The sequence below is a fragment of the Barbatula barbatula genome, assembly GCF_947034865.1.
Source record: "Barbatula barbatula genome assembly, chromosome: 7".
In the NCBI taxonomy this organism is placed as follows: domain Eukaryota; kingdom Metazoa; phylum Chordata; class Actinopteri; order Cypriniformes; family Nemacheilidae; genus Barbatula; species Barbatula barbatula.
In genome coordinates this window covers 18,118,814-18,143,697 of record NC_136770.1, presented here as the reverse complement: position 1 = coordinate 18,143,697, position 24,884 = coordinate 18,118,814, and the positions used below count along the sequence as shown (strand labels likewise).

General features: G+C 37.3%; 1 protein-coding gene across 3 annotated transcripts in view; it reads right to left on the bottom strand.

The window, feature by feature from the left end:
- pde4ba (phosphodiesterase 4B, cAMP-specific a) overlaps nucleotides 1–24,884 on the bottom strand; it is a 138,079-nt gene that overhangs the window by 85,331 nt on the left and 27,864 nt on the right. For 2 of the 3 annotated variants that reach the window (XM_079459869.1, XM_079459870.1), the window contains exon 3: nucleotides 19,375–19,610. In XM_079459869.1, the coding sequence (XP_079315995.1) occupies nucleotides 19,375–19,610 (236 nt within the window). Of the gene's footprint in view, nucleotides 1–7,799; nucleotides 8,031–19,374; nucleotides 19,611–24,884 lie in introns of those variants that run through there. The other variant, XM_079459871.1, reaches the window with a different exon arrangement.

The following is a 24,884-nucleotide window of genomic DNA, read 5'->3' as shown; positions in this document are numbered from 1 at the left end:
ATCCCAAATATATTTTGAGGTCGCGCAGGTTAAATATAGGGTGCTAATGCGTCTGAAATGGTCGCATCTTAAAGCCCAGCACTCTATCGTGCCAATTGCTTGAGAATATTTTGTCTCGCCAGATCCGATTGATCTCGTGAGATCTCATGCCACAAGATCTCATCAAACCCCTACTATTTACTGTAGAGTACTGTTTAGTACTGTACTTTTAGTACAATTTACAAATAGGTTAGGATTAGCGACAGAGAGAATATATTTTTGAAGGTCAACTCACTGAATGTGGTCTATTTTGCAGGTGGCATCCTTTTTTAAGAACGGATTCCCAGTGATCTATTTTAATTCAGCATTTCTCCTCACACAATTCAACTCAACTACAACATCTGTACAGTCCATTGTATAGTAGCTTTATTTAAGTATGTGTTCCCGGCCAGTGGCCTTGTGAAAGACCATAAATCCAGTGGAGAGAGTTCGCTTCCAGCAGACCCACTGTGTGTTCCAGATACCTCAGCCCTGGAGACTGATTAACTCTCAGCAAAAAGTCAGTCCACCAGCCTGGAAATGTCTGAGAGATGGAGAATGAGTGCATTAACAACAACTGAGTTAAAAGGTCACCTGGATATTCTTACAATGCTGGCAAAGCTTTCTAGTTAGGGACTCATTTCGGTTCATTACCCTAACCGAGACCGACGCTCGATATCCGAACATTAACCGCTAACCAATAAGATTTTAATATTAAATTGGAATTAAATAAAAAATACATGCAGAGTCTCATTTCGAAGGCTGCTTCTACCTGAGGTCGCGTTTGTCGGCCGCATAAGCCTTCGCATGCGACATTCGGAGGAGGTAAACTTCTAAATGAGACTACAGTTGTCGAGGGTCTGTGTTACAATAAAATAAAAATCACAGATTTATTTTAACATGCAAACAGCAGCACAACGAAAAGATCAACAACAGCATCTGCAATCACACATGATCCCATTTTCACGAGCCTGCAGCTTTTCGGACAATAGAGAAAAACTAAAATAATATAAATTCATATAAATTCAAAGCATAAAATAAACAGGCAAGAAAATAACTTAAATAATTAACAAATTATGACAAAACGAAAACACAGAGGAATTATTTCCATCAGAAAGTTTTTCCATCAAATAAAAATACAAAGCTTGGAGTTGTTATTTAAAAAAATAACATGTTTACGTGATGTAGTTGACAGTTAGACCCCCGGCAGAAAACACCCTTTCAAATGACACAGATGGGAATGCAGAGATAATGCCTCGGCAAGCGTGTTTCATTTGCTTTCCACCAGCCAGGATTAAAATCCAAAGAGGGGACGTTGCCACATAAATGTGTTTTACCTAAACAGATATAAATCTGATCTGCTATACCCGCGCAAAATACATACATTATTTACTACACATTCATATTTTTACATTACATCTAAAAGAAAGCAGGGACGGGTCGTGTCGTTTTCTCCTCCTTTCCAAAGCACACGGGAGGCTGCTGATGCTAAGCATCATGAGATAAGTTTATGTAAAGGATAAATTGATTGCTAGCACCAAAATACCCATGCATTAGCTCTGCTATTAGCTTTGCTTTGTTGAGCTTCATTTCACTGCGGTGTAGACACGCCGGGAAGATGGAGAATGTTACAGCGTGTTGTGAGCACGATTGTAGTGCATCTACATTTAAAACAACAAACTTGAGCTTGAGCAAGGCTGCCAGTGCACTCTGATAGGAGGAGTAAAGCACTTAAAATGTGGCCTCAACAATCAGATGAATTACACTTGGCAAATTCCAGTTTTGCCAATAGTTTGCGTGATCGGATTTTAATCTGTCTTGAAAACGTTTCGGAGGGCATTTACACCTGGCCACAGGCATCTGTACACTCCGTGAGTTAACACGTGTTTGGCATGTTATCCTTCAACCTTACAGAAAACTAAAAAACATGAATTTTTTAATAGTAAAACGTAAAACGCATTACTAAATTATTATTTAAAAATTATTATGAATATCATATAACTTTTAAAAAAAACATACAATTGAAATTGTTAAATCGTTAAAATGTTTTACTATCTTTACTGTTCTGTAATACGTTCTCAAATGGTTGCTGGATATATACAACTTTTTGCAAGCAATTTTCTAATTCATGTTAATGTAACTTTTACTTAAACTGATACAGCTTTAGCAACCCTAAAGGTCTAGTTTAGCCGTGAGTAATTATGTAATCTGTACAGGAATTTGAGATCGCTTTAGTCCTCTTTCAAACTCTTATTATGAAAATGGCGACAGCGGCGCTGTGGAGTGAAACTCAAGGAGTACGTAGTACAAGGTGTGTGCATTAACATGACATCTGCTTCTTTGCCATTCTTTGTTATAAATGCAGCTTACATAATATGATGCGGGAGTGGTACAAGACCCTTTCCCATCTGTAAAAAGTTTTGTCTGCGTTCACCCCTCTTCACACTGTTAACTAGTTGTTTACCTCCAGCCAAATGAAAGCACTTTACACCAATGACGCCAAACTTCAGAAAACGATCATGATGATATTGTAGCACACAGGAATGTGTCATTCATGATGAAGTGCTGTTTTAGTTTTCTGCACCTAGTTATACAGAGCTGACAGTAGTTTTGAGAGCCCGGAAAGACGACAGGGATATTGAGTTTTTCATCTCCTCATTGGAGGCTGAGCCCCCCTAATATTGAAAACCCAGAATCGCCCCTGACACACATTTCATGTGTAATAAAAATAAATGCATAGTAGTTCAATACTGGCCTTTAACCTTTGGATCGCATTGTGCTCTGGATCCCCCTTTCCTACTGACTCTTTTTAACATGATCCCTATAACTTATGACATCACATAAAACATACACTTTTCAGAACAAATACTGTATACTTATAACCTCAACAATTGCATTTCAGTTTGTATTCACATGTGTATCAGCATTTTAATTGTATTTTAATAAAGCATGTGAGGACGAAAAACCCTAGTTATGGAAGATGAATATATGCGCATATAATCGCACCTAACCTTTAAGTGACTTTGGTTCGAAAATCAATTGCCATGTGGCCCGCTGTGCATGTGCTACTTCTGTATCCTGTTATTCAGCACACTGATAACAGATCAGCCACCCTCTTACTTTGTATGCCGGTTGATTTTGAGCTCAGACCAACCATGCTGCTGTACTCTCAGAATAACATTTATGCTCTTACTGTGCCCAATTAAATCCATTAAAAATTAAGTATATAAAAAATCTATGTTTGTAATCCTATTTTGCAGAGATGGCAGTATGGAGGCAAAGGTTATGACTGAAACTTTCATATAATATTGTGCAGTTAGCTTAGCAACATTATAACAACGCAAGTTGAGTGTGGAGCATTCTTGTGTGTTGAAGGGATAGCTCACTAAAAATACAAATTCTGTCATCTATAATTCACCCTCATGATATTCAAAACGTGTATATGACTCCTAATCTTCTGTGATACACAAATAAAGATATTTTGAGAAATGTCTCAGTGATTTTATGTCTTTACAATGGAAATCAATTGGAGACAGTTGTGTTTGGTTGCCAACGTTCTTCAAAAGAATCTTCTGCGGAAGAAAGTCATACAGCTTTGGAATGACATGAAAGTTAGTACATTTGTATTTTTTTGGGTGAACTGCCCTTTTAACACAAACCCACACAAGTAAGGTTCAAAGTCTTGATATGCGACAAGAGCTAGGACACCAAAACATCAGATTCAGGCCTGTCATATTAAAAAGCGCACATGTATGGGGTTCTGCACGTATTTGTGGCACAAATATCTCGTCTTCTTCAAATGATCTGATTATCAAGCATTTCAGTCACATGGCCTGAAGAATCCAACAGGCAATTGTGCATGTAAACAAACACACTCTACAGAACAACACAAAGTAAACCAATACTTTCAGTACAAAAAAACAACAATACCCTTCCTCTAATATAACTTTCTTGTTAAAAGTCACCGACCTGCAACGACAAAATAAAGCTACCACAGTAGGTTTAACATCACATTTTCTCAAGCAAAAACTGAGAAACTTATGTGTGCATAAAACATGTTGTTAACCAACAACGGAAACGCATATTGGAGTTGTTTGTACAACTTTTAATAGAGCATGCCAAACTTTTTTAGGATACTTTGGATGTTTGTGTATGCTAATGTAATATAATGCCTCCCAGAGAGAGATGGAAGAACTCCAAATATTAGGCCCTGGGGATGCAGAATAAAATAATATCTCATTAGAAGAAGAAGAAAAAAGCTGATTAGTATAGAAAAAATCATCAGCATGTTGATTTTCGCTTTTTAGATGCAACGGAGGGAAACAGTGTTACTGCACTTTCCAATGCATCTTTGATAACAAAAAAAGGAACCACAGCACACATAGACACCAAGAATCAAACAAAACTTGTCCTGACTGCCCTACAAAAGTTTATTCAAGTATGCTTTTAGTATAAAGTTTACTTTTAAACAGTAAATAAAACTCTACTTTCAGTTGTCTGTTTATATACTTATTGTGTACACTTGGCTTGTGTTTATCCTTTGGTTGCGTAGCCTCTTGCTAGAGGTGTGACTAGTGGGTAGAGTGGGATGGAACAACACCACGAGCAAGCGACACATCACCACATTAATCCTTGTGTGTAAGGTACATTTTGCACGTACCTTTTGCCAACAAAACACAGACGTATGACTCAGTTTGACTTACCGCGTGCAGTTCATGTGCGGAATCTTTTAGCACTGGGACAGTACCATCTATCAGTTTCAAGCGATCTCCAAATCCAACGTTGGAGTAAACAGTGTTTTAAAAAAATGTCCTGAGTGCCTTTTTTAACACCATCTCCGGCATCTTTTCTTGCAGCTCAGAGCTCATCTGAGGTTGAAAAAAGTTAAACTTTTCTGAAAAAAAACGGCCTTACGTCAAACACCTTTTCACAGCTAACCATGCAAGAGATTAGCGAGATATGAGGGAGGTGATTGGCAAAGACACTCTCTGTTTATAATTCAAATAGACTAACGTTACGCGGCCTATGAAGCCTGTCGTAATCTGTTTCTCTGAGCTGCCTTCGTGCACAAACGCTGCCTCGGAAACGGCAAGCTTTTTTTCTTTATTAAAAAGAGCGCCATTGTCAACTTTTCTTGTCAAATGTGAACACAGCCTTAATCTGTTTGATTATTTTGAGCATTTAAGTTAACAGTGTGCACCTTTATTATAGTACAAAGTACGTATTTTTGTAAAGACTATAAGGAGAGAAACTCAGATTAACATGGAAGAGGTAGTATCTATCGCTTTCCATTCCAAATCCATGTTGTTGTGGCATGATGACATATGAATCAGAAATTTCTAAGGTGCTAATATGGAAAATGCAGATTTGATTCTAGCCTGCAACAGTAATATAAATCAGTGTATACTGAAGTTTACTGGTACGTAACACTCCCGTTCATGGTTTCTAAGGCCTTTGAATTCTCTCCTTGAGCATCATTTAATATGAAGCAATGAGTCTCTTCGATGGTTTTCCACATCACTGCACTTGCATTTTCTCCACCTCTATGTTTATGCACCAACTCAATCCCTTTAGACAGCCCTGCCCGCTTTGTCCATTCCCGGTGTGTCAGCCAACACTGGATGGACCAAATCACACATTGTGGCACTGTGTGATGCTCTGTTGCACAAGTTGACACAATTTACCTAGCCAAACTGCACAAATGGAAAAGTAGGGTTATTACAATACATTGACAATAACAGTAATATAAAAACTGTGATGATCAACATGGCCAAAATACCCTTTTATATCTGCATACACGTTGTTTCTACAGTAGCCCTTAACGGACAAACTGCTCTAAAGAGCGCGTTTCGTAAATACGTGATCTCCTTTAGCAAAGAAGCAAAAATGCGACGACATCTTGCGACGACCTTCTATTTCTTAAATTATTCATTTTTTTAGTATTCATTGAGTTGCACTTGATGTCCAACATAAAACCGGGTTCCTGAAATGAAACTAATTGAAAGTAACTGATCTCTTATGACGTCCATAATTCATGGCTGTATGATTCCTTTGAGCAACTCTATGACGTTCTAGATCACTTTGCTGCTTTTTGTAAATCAATCTCGATTCATGAAAGGTTTGAAGCAACTACACATGCTTCCATCCATACGGTTTACGGAAGATCGGTGCTAAGTCTTCGCCGCCGCAATCCGACAAATCACCATATAAAGAAAGCTCTTACTGCCGTGTGCCCCATTAAACTCTCTCCTAACTGTTTCTAATGGTTGTCTGGGTGAGTAATGCACAGGTGCTGGTGTCTGTGCATGCTGACAGTGTAATCCAGTCGCTCCCTGTGTTATATCCGACACATTAAACATGCATTGCCCAGCGAAGCAGAAGGGACATCTTTATGACACACAATGACTCAGACATCTACATGTGATGCCATAACATGCAAGGCGGAATAAAGAAAGTTAAAGAAAACCACATCTTTAAATTTCTGGCAGTAAGCAAACCATTAACGCTGCCTCTGCACACAAAACCTTTACCACTGCAATCTCCCACAAAAAGAAAATATTACGTACGTGTCAATGTTTTGCAATGGAACAATAAGGTGTCTTATAAAGTGGCTCAATGCTTCATTGTTGTCCAATATGACAGTGGCGAGAGTCTAGACAGGATGAAAAACGTTGTATTTACCAAATGAAAAAGAACCTTTTGTGTCACATCATATCCTGCCCACATCCTCCAAAGTCCGATCCAATCTCTTCAATACACAGGAAACATGTCACCACACAAAGCTTTCATTTTCTTACAGCGAACGATAAGTGGGTATTACTCTTACTACGCTATTACATTGAGGGACGCAATACCTTCCTGTGGTGCTGCCAGTAAAGAAGGCACAATTTTAAAGTGATAGTTCACCCAAAAATGAAAACTCATCATTTGCTGATCCTCGTCATTTCAAACCTTGTGTTATGCAGAACACAAAAGAAGATATTTTGAAGAAAGTTGGTAACCGAGGAACGGCGGTACCCATTTACTTGCATTGTATGGACACAAAACCAGTGCAAGTTAATGTGTACCACAGTTCTTAAACATTCTTAAAAAAAATGTCTGCAGAAGAAATCAAGCATAACAGGTTTGAAATAAAAAGGGAGTGAGTAAACAATGAAAGAATTTACATTCATTTCCCTTTAAGAGAATAATGCAGTGATAACTCATTTAATGCAGATCATGTTGTCTATAAGGACCATTAACTGACATGTTTCAAATATAAAAAATAGGATTAAGCTTCACTTACAAATGATTAATTTATCAATTTGTATTATTTGCAATGTTGTCATGTTTTACGCAATTGTTTTTACATGTATAGCACATTGTTTTTAGATGCATTAGGTCTGAGAATGCTAAGATTAGTATATTGACTTTGACAACTGTTTGTCTATAAAATTCACATCTTTCATTTTAGTGTAAATTGCTAGTTTTCATAAAAAAGGTCAAGAGTTTGACTCCTTCCTGAAAAGGATTGGGACACTAGAAAGAGAGCATCACAGTGTCATCTCACCTTACCACTTCACTAAGTTGTCATTCAAATCAAGTTGTGCTAATAATTTCACAGCATCATCACACAGTGACATCACACCTTACTGACCTATAACAATATAACAGCACCGTTCACCCATCCTCAACTAATTCAGAGTCATTAATAAAAATATTCATCCCCTCACAGTCAAAAGTGCAAGACAACACACTGTTGAAATCCGCCTCTCCCCGCTGTATCTCGCAGACACGCTTACCAGGTGTGCGCGACGGTGAACCGGCGTCTGTGTCGGCTCCCCTTGTTGACCATGAGCTTGCGGAATAGGCGCGGGGAGCTGCGGGGGGATATTTTGGGCGATGTGATGCGCTTGTTGCCTGTGCCCAGTCTCGGCGGCTCCAGCTCCAGATGCATGTGCTCCTTAAAGGTGCGAATGCAGGGGTCTAATTCCGTAGTGTTCAGCTCATTGGAGGACATGATGATGCCGTGGGTAGAACCGGCCCTATTTCGCCCCTTTCTGAGTCACGCTGCCAGCTATTCCCTCCTGTTCTCACAGTCCACTGGGGGTTATGCCATGCAGGCTGATGTTTTGTGTGTCAGACAGGAATATCTGCGGGGGCTAGGGCTGTGTTATTCTCTCTCTCTCTCTCTTTCTCTCTCTCTCTCTCTCTGTCAGCTTAGGCTTTCGGCAATGCAGTAGAATAATCCTCTCTCGTTCAGTTCCACTGACACACTGAGAACAGTCTCTCTCAGCGCAGTCACACCTCCTTCCTGCGAGAGCAAGAAAAAACTCTCCCTCTAACCACACCTCTCTCACCCAATTTTCCTTGTAGGTAGAGCTCTCTCTCTTTCTTTTGCTCGCTCTCTCTCTCTCTCTCTTTTGCGTATACAAACACAAGTCACTCCTTTCAGATTCGTAGATGTCCAGTCTTCTTGATATGACTTTTATTTATTTAGATGTCTGCCTTCCTCTCAGTCCTCTCGCACAGTTTTCGCGGCTCCACAGACATAACTATCTCACTTCATTCAGGAAACTCCATCTTAAATTATTCAAAGTGGGCAAGAGCAGGACTCCTCTACCATCAGCATCTCCTCTCTTCAGGAGTTTCCCACGGTGCTTTGCATAGCTTTAGCAGAGGAAACCCGGGCTGATCGCACCTACTCGCTGCCTCAGGTGGTATCTTCATTGAAAAGAATCAAGATTTGTGAGCCTTGGATGAGGAAAAAGGGTCATGAGAAAATGTGCATAGAAACGGTGACAGCTCCGCCCACTCTTGCAGCCAATATGCCAGCGTTTTTTTGTATGATGGGTGACTCTATATGAATTCTGATGAGGGCTTCTGCCCTTTCACAGCTCAGGGGAGGTGAAGACACTGATAAAAAAATTTAAGCAATTAAAAATTATAATTAATTGGATGTTAGATGTTAAAGAAGCTGGTTTAAAGAGAAAACCATGGCTTTAAAATGATTTAAATTATGCAAATGCAAAATTAAATAAAAAAATGCAGAATATTTAAAAAACAATAACAAAAAACTATACGGTGCTTCTTATGTACGTGCATTAACCACAATAGAAATTGAATGCCTATCTTTCACATATTTGATTAATATTTTGCTATCTCCAATGTAAATATTAAGAAATAAAAAATATCACTTATAAGTCATAGAGAAAGTTAGACTAAAGCATGCATAAAACAGCGCATCGCTCGCCCTTTGTGATAGCGGCACAGCGGGATTATCTCTTGCTCTCATGAAGACATACTGAAGGATAGTAGCACATTAGCCAGCTATCAACCTGGCAGTCAACAACTGCCGGCAACCAGGGCTTCACCATGGAGACCAGAGAGAAGTAATGAGTAAAAAGATGATAAATGAGAGCATAAACAAAACACTGAAACAGGTGGTGAAATATTTTCTGTGTTGTTTTGACTTTGATGTTAAAACGCAGAGGATTTGTGATAGATGACTTTAATTCCTTCAGTTCAACATTGTACAGATCTGGGTTTACAAGGTTTAATGCTGAGGTTGCCAGGAAGAAAGAGACACAAAACTAAAAAAACATTAAGATCACAATCAGTATGGCCAGTTTGTATACACTACCTATAGGCAAAGCAGGCAGTTACCTAGGGCCTCAGGCTTGGAGGTGGGGCCTCCATAACTATGATATGTAACCAAATATCTCTTTTACAGTCTTTGGTGTTGTTTGTCATCACAAAAGATAATTTTACGCGTTTTAAAACGCTTGCACATTTAAACTTTCTATCGATTTGTCAATCGAAGTGTGCGTGCAGACGCAGTTCTCATACAGCGCAAGGCCAAAGCAAAATCTCTTGTGTCTTTTTGCACGTCTTATATTCTGTGAAAAGGTTTGTCAAAAACACATAGTCTGTTGTGTCTTAAATGAAAGTAAACAGTCGGATCTATATTACTATATCTCCACTTCGCGTCGCGTCCTGATCACACTGTCTATTCTCAGATAACAACAGGCTGCATTGCATCATTCCAACATATAATCAATGTTATTTAAACAGCAAAATATAAAATCATGAACTGCTCTTGAATAAAGTACTTTTGTATCTTTATTTTAAATCAGTCTTTTTATAGGGAAGAAGCAGTGTTTCATTTTTATGTTATTCAGTTTCTTTGTTAAAATGCTACTGGACTTTTAAATAGACCCACTGTACCAGATAGAAAATTCAAATGATGAAATAGGATTAAGTTAACCACTACTTTGGCCTAAATAGTCTCTTATTCTTTCTTTCTTTTGAAGTGGAACAAACCTACAGTATTCCTATACACGTGTCAACCAGCCAAGACAGGTAGGTCTTTTGATGGCAATGAGTGTGCACATGCTTTAGATCAGATCCCCCCCGCACGGGCCGTATGTTTTACAAAATAGTCGTACAGCTGTATCCGTCTCAAGATTAACATGAGATATGCAGATACTGTCTGAGTAATGGCCACTTTAAATTCACAGGCATATAGTAAACTACAGATGTGGATGCTCTCCATGCGTGTTGATGTCGGGCAGAGCAAAGATGTTGTGTTATCTCACGCTGACACCTCACGTAAGTCCGAACAATGACATGCCGCAACCGAATTTTACTATAAAATTGCTTATTGGCTTGTTTTCCCAGACACAATCATAGCACTTCTAAAATGATCAGCATTCTTCTATTATATTATGTTAAATTCAGCTAAATTTATATTTATTAAACTTCAAAGAGACCATGGTGGCAAAAGGCAAAAAAAACTAAATTTTGCAAGTGGTGCCACTATGCTCGATGACTACGTGTGTTTACATGCAACCTCATAATGTGAATAAAATTAGATTTAGACTATATTGTGATTCAAATTTACCTCATGTAAATACAGCACTTTGTTCAAAACATTGTGATTAATAAATGCAGCTAAAAAGGCAAATAAACAATCCCAATTCCTACTTAATAAATAGAATAATGAAAACCCCGAGTGAAGAGGTCTACTTGTGTCAGGTAAACATGTTACTGTTAACCAACTAATCAAGTCCTTACTTCGATTCATGAAAACAAGCACATTATTGGTGTACATGTAAACATAGGAAATGTTGACAGTCACTTATTTGGAACCTTCAACTTTGGGGTAATGATTCTCTGTAAGATACATAACTGCAACACTCAAACCTTGTTGTTGAAGTTTATATTAGCACTGCTGTGGAAACTGGGTTCAATAACCAGGAATGTGAATGTTCTCAAGTCTCTCTGATTGACCTTTCCGAATGGAAGTCTATTCATTGAATGACCCTCTGAGGAGAGATCTTACATAACCGAACGTCTTACATAAAGTCGTTTCCTTACTGCTGACTCCTGCGGTGGGGGAAGTCATATGGCTCACAAGGACCATCACACTAGTTTATAGAAGCAAAAGGATGAGCGATGGACTCCAAATGGATAAAAAAAACTTCAGCCGAGTGAAACAAGATTAAAATTGGAGAGGAGCCATCACTTAATCTACTATTGACGTCATCCGTAGTATTATGTCATCTGAACACTGTATCATGTAAAATCCGTTTTATCCCAAACCCAGACTATTAGCACAGGATGTAAACTTTAAGTGCATCTGTTGTGGTTTCTAGCCACAATGGTAAATAATGCATTTAGCAAGTAAAATTGATCTGTTTTTGCAACTACCGGAAATCCATCTTACATCGTCCTGCTGAACTGTGGTGTAGCTGAATATTAGTGATAATTGGTGATAATATTACCATTTCATTTCTGTATTACATTGCATTTATCCTGAACAGTTTATGCTAGACACCTCCAATAGTATACTGTAGCTTTTAAGAGTATGTTTACACGACAAAAACCGGAAAAATGTTTCCTTTGAATTTTTGAAAACTGTCACGTACACACGGCAGTGTTATCAAAACGATCTGCATTTACATGGATACAGGAAAACGAATAAAAACGATATGTAATGCATCCCAGGCCTTTGGATGGCGATGTTGCGCTGTAAAGAAACACCACGTGCGTGCACACATACGCATACCCTGTTTTGAGGTAAAAGCAGTGCTTTTAATACACTTTGTCGTGTTTATAGTATGTGTTTAAAGTAGTGTGCATATAAATAATATGTCTCCGCTGGGTGGAGTAAATCTACTTTTTGCTGGAGAAATGATAATAAGTATGTCACACGGCACAAAGATGCAGCATGGAGGCTGACATTATTGTTTGGGGAATACTCGTGCATACCTACAGACTGAACGCGTAATACGCATGCTTATGACGACATTTCTCTCTTTGTATTTTACAGTACAAATGTCTCAAAATTGTTCAATCAAGATACATTTAGACCACATCCACACGAAGCCAGAGATTTCCTTATCTGATCTTTTTCCCTTTTCACAAAAAATTATAATATAAAAAGATAGTCCCAACTAACATAATATAAATTATATGTGCAGTATTTTTGTGTGTCCAAGTTTAACTAACTGTGATGGCCAAACCACAAATAAAAACATCTTGTACAGACATTTTATGTGATCCTCTCTACTGAAAACTACTGTTTTACTTTACATTCTAAATTTGTTCATGGGTTAGATAAATGTTTGGAATGGAAAATATCATTAGCCTGACATAAAAAACAATGGAAATCTAAGAGATGTTACTGTGTCTACGTGTATCCCAGACAGCCTCTATAATCCCTTTCATCGGATGGCTTCTGCGGCATTTCCAGGTGAAAATATGAAAGGACATGTTTCATATTCTTATACTAAGAGCTCTGAAGGACACCACCAAAAGAAAAAAAAGAAAAGCCTTTGAGACGGACAATTCTCATCTTCCTTAGAAAAGAGCACCAAGTAATGAGAAAATAACACTGACTGGAAAAGATCACACACATTACAGTACACTGCACATGGCAAGCAATTTTGTAATTTAATCCTTGACGTTTACTAGTATCTATTTATAGGCTACTAGTACTTATTGTTTAGTTACTAGTAACTATTCCATTAGATACTAGTACCTAAATATTAGATACTAGTACTTATTCATTAGATTCTAGTACTTATTCAGTAGATACTAGTACCTAAATTGAGATACCACTGCTTATTTATTAGATACTAGTACTTACTCATTAGATACTAGTACTTATTTTTTCAGTTACTAGTGGTTTTGTGGACCAAAGATATCGTTAACATAATAGATACTAGTTTACGTTCATGCTCAGTTCAAATAATATGTTGAATATTAATAAGACTATGTAGGAGAGTATTGAAGAAGGTGCAAAATGGAGGTTCTCGAGCAAATAGAGAAATAAACATTTGAAATATATCAGTCTGTGTGAAATGAATGAATATAATATACAAGTTTCTCTTTTTGAATGGAATTAGTGAAATAAATCAACTTTTTGATGATATTCTAATTATCTGACCAGCACCTGTATATAGATGAAATTGGCCCCTGGTGGTAAAATGACGGCATGTGCTTTGAATTCATTCAGCGTCCTTCAGTAAAGAACTACACTCAGTGAGTTTAGTCAGTTTTTTTTAACACGGACACGTTATTGTTTTGTCATCATTAACCCCCTTGGTATGCCCTGTGCAACATGATATTGTTTAAAATGCCCCACCAGTTCTGCCCCATGCAGTTGCTTCGAAAACTCGATCTCGCTGTCAAAAAGCAATAAGAGGCACATAGCCTATATTTTGTCATATAGCTATTCATTCCAGCGCACCCGCCCCACCTATATAGTAATTAAAAGACCATCCGACAAGACCACCCGCTCATTGTAAATGTCATATTCCAGCAGATATGCAGCATGTGCAGGATCGTGTAAAGGCAGTTCCCCCACGTGCAAGAAACTTATCACATGATATTCCACATTAAAAACAATAAATAGTGATAATAAACACACCCTTCTTTGTGTTTTCGTGCTAACCAATTAGCTAGACAAGCTAACAAAGCAAGGTCATTTTTCATAGTATTAGTACGTTAACTCTGATTGGGTGGCTAATAGGTAATCATGTTTATTAAATGATCGATTTGAATTAATATATATCCAAACCCATTCTTACTAGTTCCTTTTGAGGCGGAAGATATCTTTAAATGAATAGTTACTAGTAGTTATTCTGTTTTTGATATCAGTTACTAATTTCCGACTAGTACTTATTAAAATAATGACTAGTATCTTTTTAATACTACTAGTATGTATTCATTAAATGCTAGTACTTGTTATTAAATACTGGATTTGTGTTCAATGTATACTAGTTACTATTTAATAGGCACTTGTAGTAATTAATTAAGTACTAGTACTTATATATTAGACACTAGTGTCTTTTACGGTTGTTACTAGTAACATTTCTCAGCTTACTATTTACAATTGTTTTTTTACCTGTCATATGTAATGATTAGTCAGAATGGCCATTGTAGAGTTCAATCGCAAATCTTACTAATAAAATAAAAGATCTTACTAGTCACTATTGAAAAGTGAAGTACTAGTATCTCATGAATAGGTACTAGAATAAATCTAATAAATACTAGTGGCTGATAAACAGGTATACGTTTCTGATAAATACGTACTATCTAATGAATAAATATTAGTATAAATAGAATAAATACTAGTATATATTTAATAGGTACTATTATCCAATGAATAAGTGCAAGTATCTAAAAATAAGCATTGGTATCTGTTTGTCAGGCTCTAGTATCTTAAAGATAAGTACTAGTACCTAATAAATATGTATCAGTAGCTTATGAATAAATAGTATTACGTAATAAGTAGGTACTAGCGAACATCAGAAGACATACTAATCAGAACTTATTAGTTGATATCCAAATGACAGATCTCCTTAGAAATCAATGGCAAAAATCAGAAATGTGTTTAGTAACAATGGAATAATTACTAGTCACTGATGTAATAAGTACTTGTATCAAATAAATAAGGAATTGTATCTATTAAATAAGTACAAGTATCTAATGATGAAATACTAGTATGTAATGAAATAGTACTAGTATCTAATAAGTACTAGTATCTATTGAATAAGTACTAGTATCTAAAAAATAAGTATTAGTATCTAAAAAATAAGCACCAGTATCTAAATTTAGGTACTACTATCTACTGAATAAGTACTTGTATCTAATGAGTAAGTACTAGTCTCTATTGAATAAGTACTAGTATCTAATATTTAGGTACTAGTATCTACTGAATAAGTACTAGTATCTACTGAATAAGTACTAGTATCTAATGAGTAAGTACTAGTATCTACTGAATAAGTACTAGTATCTACTGAATAAGTACTAGTATCTACTGAATAAGTACTAGTATCTACTGAATAAGTACTAGTATCTAATGAGTAAGTACTAGTATCTACTGAATAAGTACTAGTATCTACTGAATAAGTACTAGTATCTACTGAATAAGTACTAGTATCTACTGAATAAGTACTAGTATCTACTGAATAAGTACTAGTATCTACTGAATAAGTACTAGTATCTACTGAATAAGTACTAGTATCTACTGAATAAGTACTAGTATCTACTGAATAAGTACTAGTATCTAATATTTAGGTACTAGTATCTAATGAATGAGTACTAGTATCTAGTATAAGTACTAGTATCTACTGAATAAGTACTAGTATCTACTGAATAAGTACTAGTATCTACTGAATAAGTACTAGTATCTAATGAATAAGTACTAGTATCTACTGAATAAGTACTAGTATCTAATAAATAAGTACTAGTATCTACTGAATAAGTACTAGTATCTAATATTTAGGTACTAGTATCTAATGAATGAGTACTAGTATCTAGTATAAGTACTAGTATCTACTGAATAAGTACTAGTATCTACTGAATAAGTACTAGTATCTACTGAATAAGTACTAGTATCTACTGAATAAGTACTAGTATCTAATATTTAGGTACTAGTATCTAATGAATGAGTACTAGTATCTAGTATAAGTACTAGTATCTACTGAATAAGTACTAGTATCTACTGAATAAGTACTAGTATCTACTGAATAAGTACTAGTATCTACTGAATAAGTACTAGTATCTACTGAATAAGTACTAGTATCTACTGAATAAGTACTAGTATCTAATGAATAAGTACTAGTATCTAATAAATAAGCAGTGGTATCTCAATTTAGGTACTAGTATCTACTGAATAAGTACTAGTATCTACTGATTAAGTACTAGTATCTACTGAATAAGTACTAGTATCTACTGATTAAGTACTAGTATCTACTGAATAAGTACTAGTATCTAATGAATAAGTACTAGTATCTAATAAATAAGCACTAGTATCTAATATTTAGGTACTAGTATCTAATGAATGAGTACTAGTATCTAATGGAGTAGTTACTAGTAACTAAACAATAAGTACTAGTAGCCTATAAATAGATACTAGTAAACGTCAAGGATTAAATGACAAAATGTCTTGCCATACACCACACACAGAGAAAAAAAAGTCCAGAAACTTTTAGGCCAAATTAAGCATTAGAGATGATAAATCTCATGAAGTAATTCATACCCTCTCAAAGAAAACAGTAAACATTCCTACAATCCCATTTGGTGTATCAGAAATGATACGGTTCCCCTTTAAGAACAATAAAAGGCTAAACGTCACACACCCAGCACTGTTCTTACATCATGCATCCTATTACAATACAGGAGGAGACAGATTAAACCCGAACAGACCTAGACACAAAAGCATGTAGAAGATCTTATGCTTTAGAGGTTTGTGTATAAGCGTTTCTACGTATAGTGGCTATAGAACTCGTATTGTCTGTGTGACAAAGTGACGTCATTGACAAATCTCTCTGTCGCTCTCTTCTTCTCTCTCATAAACATGCATGCACAAAAGACCAGCGCCACAAAACCCCACACTAAATATTATTTCCATACACAGACATCTCTCCATCCAGAGAAAGTGGGTAAAGTCACGGATGAATTGGCTTGGCAAACAGCTCAGTGACCAGTGATGTCCTCCAGCATCATTTCTTATGCCTGGCCCATAAAGCTAACCCACAATCCACCTGGGAGCGCCCAAATCAATCTGTAACGGAGTCACGTCAGCAGGAAAATAATTGTGCAACAGAAATAGCACTTTCCCCAAACCGTGTCTCCTGATTCTCCTGATACACACATCAAACAGACAGCTTTAACAAGAGCACAACCGTGTGAGCTCGCGGAGCAGATAATGAATTTGAGTCTCTGTTTGACTAACATAGTAGGAACATTTTAAAATTTCTTGTTCTGTTAAACACAATGGAAGATATTTTAAACAATGTAAAGAAGGAAAGCAAACCGTTCTGGGCACTTTTGCCTACCATTGTACATTTTCCTACTATGGTAGTCAATGGTGGCCAAGATCTGTTTGGTTACAAGCATTCTTCAAAATATCTTTCTCTGTGTTCAGCGGAACATAGCAATTGAAACAGATGTGGATCAACTTGAGGCTGAGTAAATTAAGACAGAATTAGTTTTTTCTATTCAAAGTGGCAGTTTTGGAGATACATAAGCTGTCAGTCTGACAGCTATACTATTTTGGTTTGAACTACTCCAGTTCCATCCAAACATACAGTGATAATCTATCGCAATACATTTAAAAGTTGAATTAGTCTAATTGGCCTGGATTAATATATTATAAAGCAAATGTGCGTGGATACTTATGATGAAAGTGGGGCTTATTAATGCACAAATCAAATGTTACACGCACAACAACATTTCAGAATACTGAAGGACTATTTTATTCTGCGCTGCCCTCCACTGGCAAAAAACAACAACTACAGCTCAATCCATGTCACCTATTTATCACATAAACCTAACATTTACATTGGTGATGTGAAGGCATTCACTTTCATCAGTGAGGGTTACAGACCACAGGACAAGCCATAATATCATACGCTCTTGAGATTTAGGAAGACATACCAAAAAACTGATGTTTATTTACAAACAAATTTGCAATGCTCTTTTTACATTTGATGAAGCCCCTCAGGGCACAAGCCAATAGAACATTTTTGTAATTCTGTCATCATTTACTGACCCTCAAGTTGTTCCAAACCTGTGTACAATTGTTTGTTATGTATAACACAAAATAAGATATTGAATGACAAATTGAATGATAGATTAAAACCAGATGTTGCAACTGCAACCAAACAGACTCTTGTCTCCTCTAGGCAACAACAAAACTAAGCAGATTAAAGCTGGAGATTTAATCATCAGAGCTGTAAAACGTAATTTCTGCCATTTTAGGTGACATATGCTTAGACATGTAAGTATATAAAAGCTATAAGCCATATTTACACTTTATATACTGAGTGACCTATCTGCGCTGGAACATCCTGTGAGCCCTGGAAGATTTCTAGCCCTGCTTTTGATAACCATTGGCCTGTATCACAAAGCCGGTTTGAGTTTTTACCCAGGTAAGTTCGCATTCAGTTTGCGCATGCTCTGAGTTTTAAGGCTGAAGAAGGGAATTGGTTTTGAGCTGGTTTCGTCGCCATGGTAACTAAGGCCACACGGCTAACCTGCTCAGGTTTTATTCCTGAATCTGGACCAATCAGCTGTGAGAAAGTGACGTGTATCTGACTCAGTGAAGCCATCCCCCTCGTATCTCTCCCTCCAATTTTTTTTTTTAAGTGATAAGATGATAGAGGGAAAATCTTTTCCTTTGAAGTGTTCACTGGTATTGTATATTTACATTTATTGATTATAATTGAAAACACGTTGATATAATTATTATATGAGTTGATAATTCATATTTATCAATTAATATTAAATATTGCATTTACATTTATATCACTCTATTCGTATAAAAACAAAATTTAATATAAAAAGCATTTTTAAGTAATGGAGTATACATATTATCTTTGGATCTCATTGTAAACCTATATAAATTGATATTAAATTCAGTAGATTCTGTTTTGATATAGTCAGTAGCTGCCTTCTCAAACTTTCACTGCAGCCGTGTTTATTTCTGCCTTGTAAATGTGTTTCAATTCATGATATTTTTTTCATAATGATCTCGTCATCTTCAACAGAAAAGTGAATTGCGATGATACACTCGAGAATTCAATCAAACTGATGATACTTTCCATGTACCGTATGATTGGCTGTTTACCGCACGTGTCACACATTCAGGGGCACGCACCACAAAACTCTGGATTGTTTATACCAAGCATTGTGCTCCAGCTGGACCCGACCTAAACCAGCTTGGGTTTGTCTGGTTTTGTCAACTCAAAGCTTATTCAGCAACTCAACTCGGTGTTTGTTCACCTCGCTTCGTGATGCAGGCCACATGTATAAGTTCAAAGCGATGAAGCAGTGGGAGGAGCTGAACTGAACTAAACTCACCAATCAGAGTCCACAGGTGTGATGTCAATGCGAGGGGTGATGAAGGGCAGTGTAGTCGGTCTCATCATGATCTCTATATCTGGACTGCGTGATCTCTCCATCTGCCTCCATGACAAAGGAGGAAGCTGCAGGGTACCGGACAAACGGCGTCGCCTCCGACACAGGTCCACCCCTAATGTACAACCCGAAGATGTGAAAGATTCACTAAGTCTGCAGTCTGGAGGCTCCTTGGTGTCCTGGAACAAGGAGAGAAAGAGAGGCATAGGAAAGCAAGAATTCTTAAGAGCTCTTAGTCGGATTCTTATGTAATGAATATTAGAATAAATAGAATAACACTAGTTACATACTGTTAGCAGACTAAAGTTTGGCTGGTTATCTTTGACCAGTTAGCTGGTAGATATTATAATCCTTTTGCTAGCAAAAAGCATTTTATTTTATTCAAGACTATATTTGTGACTATGAATCACTAATATGTTATATGATAGATGTCTTGAAAGTGACATATTTTAATCATTTCTAAAGTGAGATAAATAAGTTTTTCTTTACAATTAGCCAATCAGTATTAACATTACTTTTTTCTCCACTTTTTTGTCATATGGTTTTGTCATACACAGATCAGGTGATGGGTTATATGCATTCGCTGCTTCCGCATTTCAAAGGAAGAACTCGATTCCTTTGATAAATGGGAAACCTCTTGGTTACGGATGTAACCTCAGTTCCCTGATGGAGGGAACGAAAGGTTCCAAAGGTGCCAAATCATAACCTTCCCCTGATAAAGCAGGTTCTCCGTCAGGGGAATCGGCTAGGGGGGACATCAACAGGAACAGTATCAGCTCTTAGAACCAATAGGGCGCAACACGCAGCCTTTGGAACTTGATGTCCCTCATCCCTCACTTTGCACAGAGCCTGTGCAGGGAGGCTCACTGGGGGGGAACTTACTTACTAGTACGGGGTACCAGCCTCGATGTTTTGAGAAGGCAGTGCAGTGAGTGTATTGGGGTATGAACGGTCGGCAGGATTAACAATCATAGAGTCCCCACATCACCATCGTCGCTGCAGACGGCTCAGAAGCCACCCCTACAGACAGCCTGGTAGCCTTCGCTTCAGAAGGCTCGGAATAAAAAGTTTGCTGTTTTATACATCTATGTCTTCCGCCGAAACGCCCGAGGGGAGTCATATACAGGAGGCGATACTGCTGATATGCGTTGTATGGTCCGGTAGGTAAGTACAGAGTGATCAATTCGCAGGTTCCGAAGAACAAAAGGTGAATGAATGGGCAGCGTCACTCACCCATTTAATTTAATCAAACCCCATCTGTCGGTTTGACACAACGTCGAGAGACCGACAAAAAGGGAACTGAGAAAACACAGCACATTGCAAGTGCCAAGTGGTATATAGAAGTGCTATTCTACAGATCTGACATCATACTTTCATAAGTTTACATTTCGTTATAACATTCAAATACTGTAGAACCGCTTCTTTATACCACTGCGGTGTGGAGTAATGTACAGCATCTGCTAAATGTAACTATTTTCTCAGTTTCCCATTTCTCTCTGCTTTAAATCTCCCCTACCGGAAACTGCCTGGGGTTCTTCCCGTGAACGCGGAGGTCACACGTGCAAAAACTAGTGTGTGAGTCCAAATGCAGAATTGTCAAATCTCACACATGTGGTGTGACACATTACACACAAACAATACAAAGCTGGTAAAAGACAGCTTTACTCATTAAATAGAGCACCTTGAAATTCAGAAAAGAGAGGTGTATCATCCTTTCACACCACTAGAGGGTGCCAATGCCTTTCCATCAATAAAACTCAGCACACTTCAGTGAACAGTACGTGATTCCAGTATTACCTGAACATTTCTGTAACAATAATTATATATTGTAAAATAAATAAAATGTAACAAAAACATGCATTTTCTGTCAATCTGCTTTTAAAGGGGTTGTGCAATGGTGTTTCATGCAGTCTGTCTTCTGATTTTTTTTCGAACATGAAATTCCGTTGCGTAACAACTTTTCTTAGTCCCTTATTGGACGAATCTCCTGGAAATGCACGTCCACGTGTCAACCAGCAAAAGCACGCCCACACGTCAGTCAGGGAGACCGGGAAAGAGCAAGCCCATCAATGTGCTCCTTTGTTCGAGAAGTTCAGCTCTGTTTGTTTGTTCACTGCATTTCGGTGATCAATGTTATATAAACTGTGGATATAACGCTGGATTTGGAGATTGTTTAAAACTGATAGTTGGAGCGGTCCAAACGCTAAAAGATGCCGTACATGACATGAATCTCGCTTGGACTACTGCAACTCTCTTTATGCTGGAATTCTTCAATCCTCTTTCACAAGGTTACAAATGGTTCAAATGCTGCATCTAGTAGATTCCTAACTGGCAGTCGCAAACGTTTACACATCTCTCCCATTTTAATGGATCTGGTACCAGTGCATTATAGAGTGGATAAATGTCTACCGGTGCATTATAGGTTGGACTTCTAAATTCTGCTCTTTTGTTGCCTTCGATCCGCTCGCAACTCTGTCACTGCCTCGAACACGTTTAAAATCAAGAGGTGATCGTGCATTTGCAGTCGCTGGGCCGAGACTCTGGAGTAGTCTCCCATTATATGTACGATACGTGTGCTCTGTACATGAGTTTACATTTAAATTAAAGCTCTATTCTCTCTCCCAGGCATTTATTTACACTTCTTTTAAGTCCTTAATTATTTTAGTCATCTGTTGTTTATTTGTGTGTGTAGTTGTGTGTGTGGGTGTGGGTGTGTTTGAATCGGTGTGTGTGGGTGTCTGTCTTCTGTGTTTTCACCTTTTAAGTTTTTACTTCTATAACCTTATATGTTTTGCTTATAGTCAATATGTTTCTTGTGCAGCTGCTTTGCAACAATTGTAAAATAATTCTATATAAATCAAGTTGACTTGACTTTATGTATTTCTTGTTTATGCTGGCTCTGTAAAGCACTGTGGTCAATTTCCGTTGTGTTTATGTTTGCTTTATAAAATAAATAAATGAATGAAATAAGGTACACCACATGAACTTCAACAGTTATGGAGGGATAATGCCATGATGTAATGTGTGCTCATGCATTAGTTCCGCCCCCCTGCACGCCTACAGGAGGGCGTCTATTTTCAGAATAAATCATACAGCTGTATCTGTCTTATCATAAATGCGATCAAACTAAAGACTCTTTGAAGAAGAAGTATGCAATACTACTCTGTAGGTACTCAAGATTAATATGAGATAAGCAGAAACTGGGTGTTACGTCCACCTTAAATGATATGCATTGGTAAAAGTGATCTACAGGTGAATTTTATTTAAAAAAAGTCTCAACTTGATGCCTTTGGCTGATCCTTATGGTGGTGGTTACACTACTTTGAGTTTAAAATAAAAATCCAGGGATACAAGTATAATAGCAAAAACAAAGAGGAAAATCTATTACTTTGTGACTGACTCTGAAATGCTGAATACCAAACAAAACTTGTACAGTATATAAAAAGCATATTCTTTGACACATACAGTGCTACTACCAAATGTTATATAATACGTATGTACTGTTTTTAAATTACAAGCAGATACATATTATATTATAGTACATAAGGAGGCCTAAATAATATGTAAACAAAACACAAAGAAGTCTGTCTTGCCTGGAAGCATACAAACACTTCAGTGTTTTGTGTTGTGCTGTCAAACACAGTGGTAGGTAGTAAGAGCGATATGTGGGCATCTGAAGGTGTACAGTACATTTCTGCATCATCTGTCAGCGACCACAACAACAATAAAGAAACTAAACAAAGCTCGATGTACTAAAACACACTGAGGACAGGAGCTGGTAGAAAAGCACCTTGAACCGTTAAGCCGTCTTTTCAGCGCACACGACAAACGAATGCTGACGGAGAGTTGCACAGGGGCTGGGTGGGGTGAATTTTTGGATCTGATCTGAGCTTTGGATGTGCCAAAAAAACTGAACTTGAGCGACCAGAAGTGATGTTTTTCAGTGTACTCCAAACAAATCACTGTGTGTGAACTGAAAATTATTACTCCTTTTTTGTTTAACTTTATCAGTAACACGTGAATCCTTTAAAGATGATTATTCATTAATAATTAACAATTTATTAATTGAGTATATATTATTGAGTTCGATTCCCGTCTCGAGTGTCCTTTGCCAGTCCCACTCCGCTGTCTCTAACCAAAACTTTCCTGTCTGTTGTCCAATGTCCTATCAAATAAAGGCAAAAAGACCCTAAAATAACTTACACCTACACAGTCCTATATAAAAACACATAAACAAGTTTTTTCTTCAGGGCTCCTAATGTTCCTTCAATCTTCCACAGGGACCGTCACGAAGGGCAAAAATGTGAACATGTACTTGGCAATACTTGCTTTGAATGCTGGTAACAATTTGCTATCCTTCGCAACACTTACAGTATAACATTGGCTGGATGAGTCATTCTGAAAGTCAGAGAATTAATTTACAATATTTCAAAAAACTCTGACAGGAACAGTGAGGTTTTTTTCACTGTAGAAGAAAAGTTCACTTATCTGAACGCACATATGTGGATCATTATTAAAGGTTCGGTCAGTTCTGTAGGCCTGAGGGAATAGCTCAATCAGAAATTAATAGATGACTTTCTACTGTGGAACACACGAGAAAAAAAAAGGTCTTAAAGAGAAAATAATAAAACAATTTTCATTGTTGTTTGAAACCTGTATATCTTTCTTTCTTCTGAGGATCACAAAAGAAGATATTTTGAAGAATGTTGGTAACCAAACAAAGTTAGATTAACCAAATGTCCAATGTAGGGCCACAAAACCGCTGAAACATTTCTCAAAAGATTTTCTTTTATGTTCCACAGAACTCACATACTTTTACGGGTTTTGTAAAACCTGATGAATTGACAGAGGAAAATTACAGTATTTTTTTTGTGGGTGAACTATAACATTTATATATATATATATATATATATATATATATATATATATATATATAACATTTTTATACTTTTGCCTCTTTCAATTCATAAAAAAGAGGTACCAAAACTGTTTTCAGCCTTTCGTGCTCAACAGACTAAAGGACGTTACTTGAGTTATTCCTCCACAAAACAACGATTGATGCTACAATAGATAAAAGAGATAAAAGTGCTTTTAGAAAAAAAGCACTTTTTTATTCCGAACAAGAGACAAAGATTCGTATTCACAAGTTGTCATCTCTGAGTTCATCGTGTCTGGCATCAGACCGATCCAAACATTAGCTCAGAATAAAGGTGTCATTTTCAACGGTATCCTCCTTGGTTGTTATCCAACTTGCCGGCCCAGCCTTGTCTGTGCGTGAAGGAGGAATCAAGCACACAAGGAATGACCGAGGTGACCTCCTGAGATTCCCCGTTCTCTGGTACACTCTGCGGTCAGCTCGTTGCCAGTGACTGCAGTCACCCGATACCGCATTCTTTTTAATTCATTAAACTAATGCAGCGTCGCAGCTAGCCATAAAACAGTCCTGTGCTCGG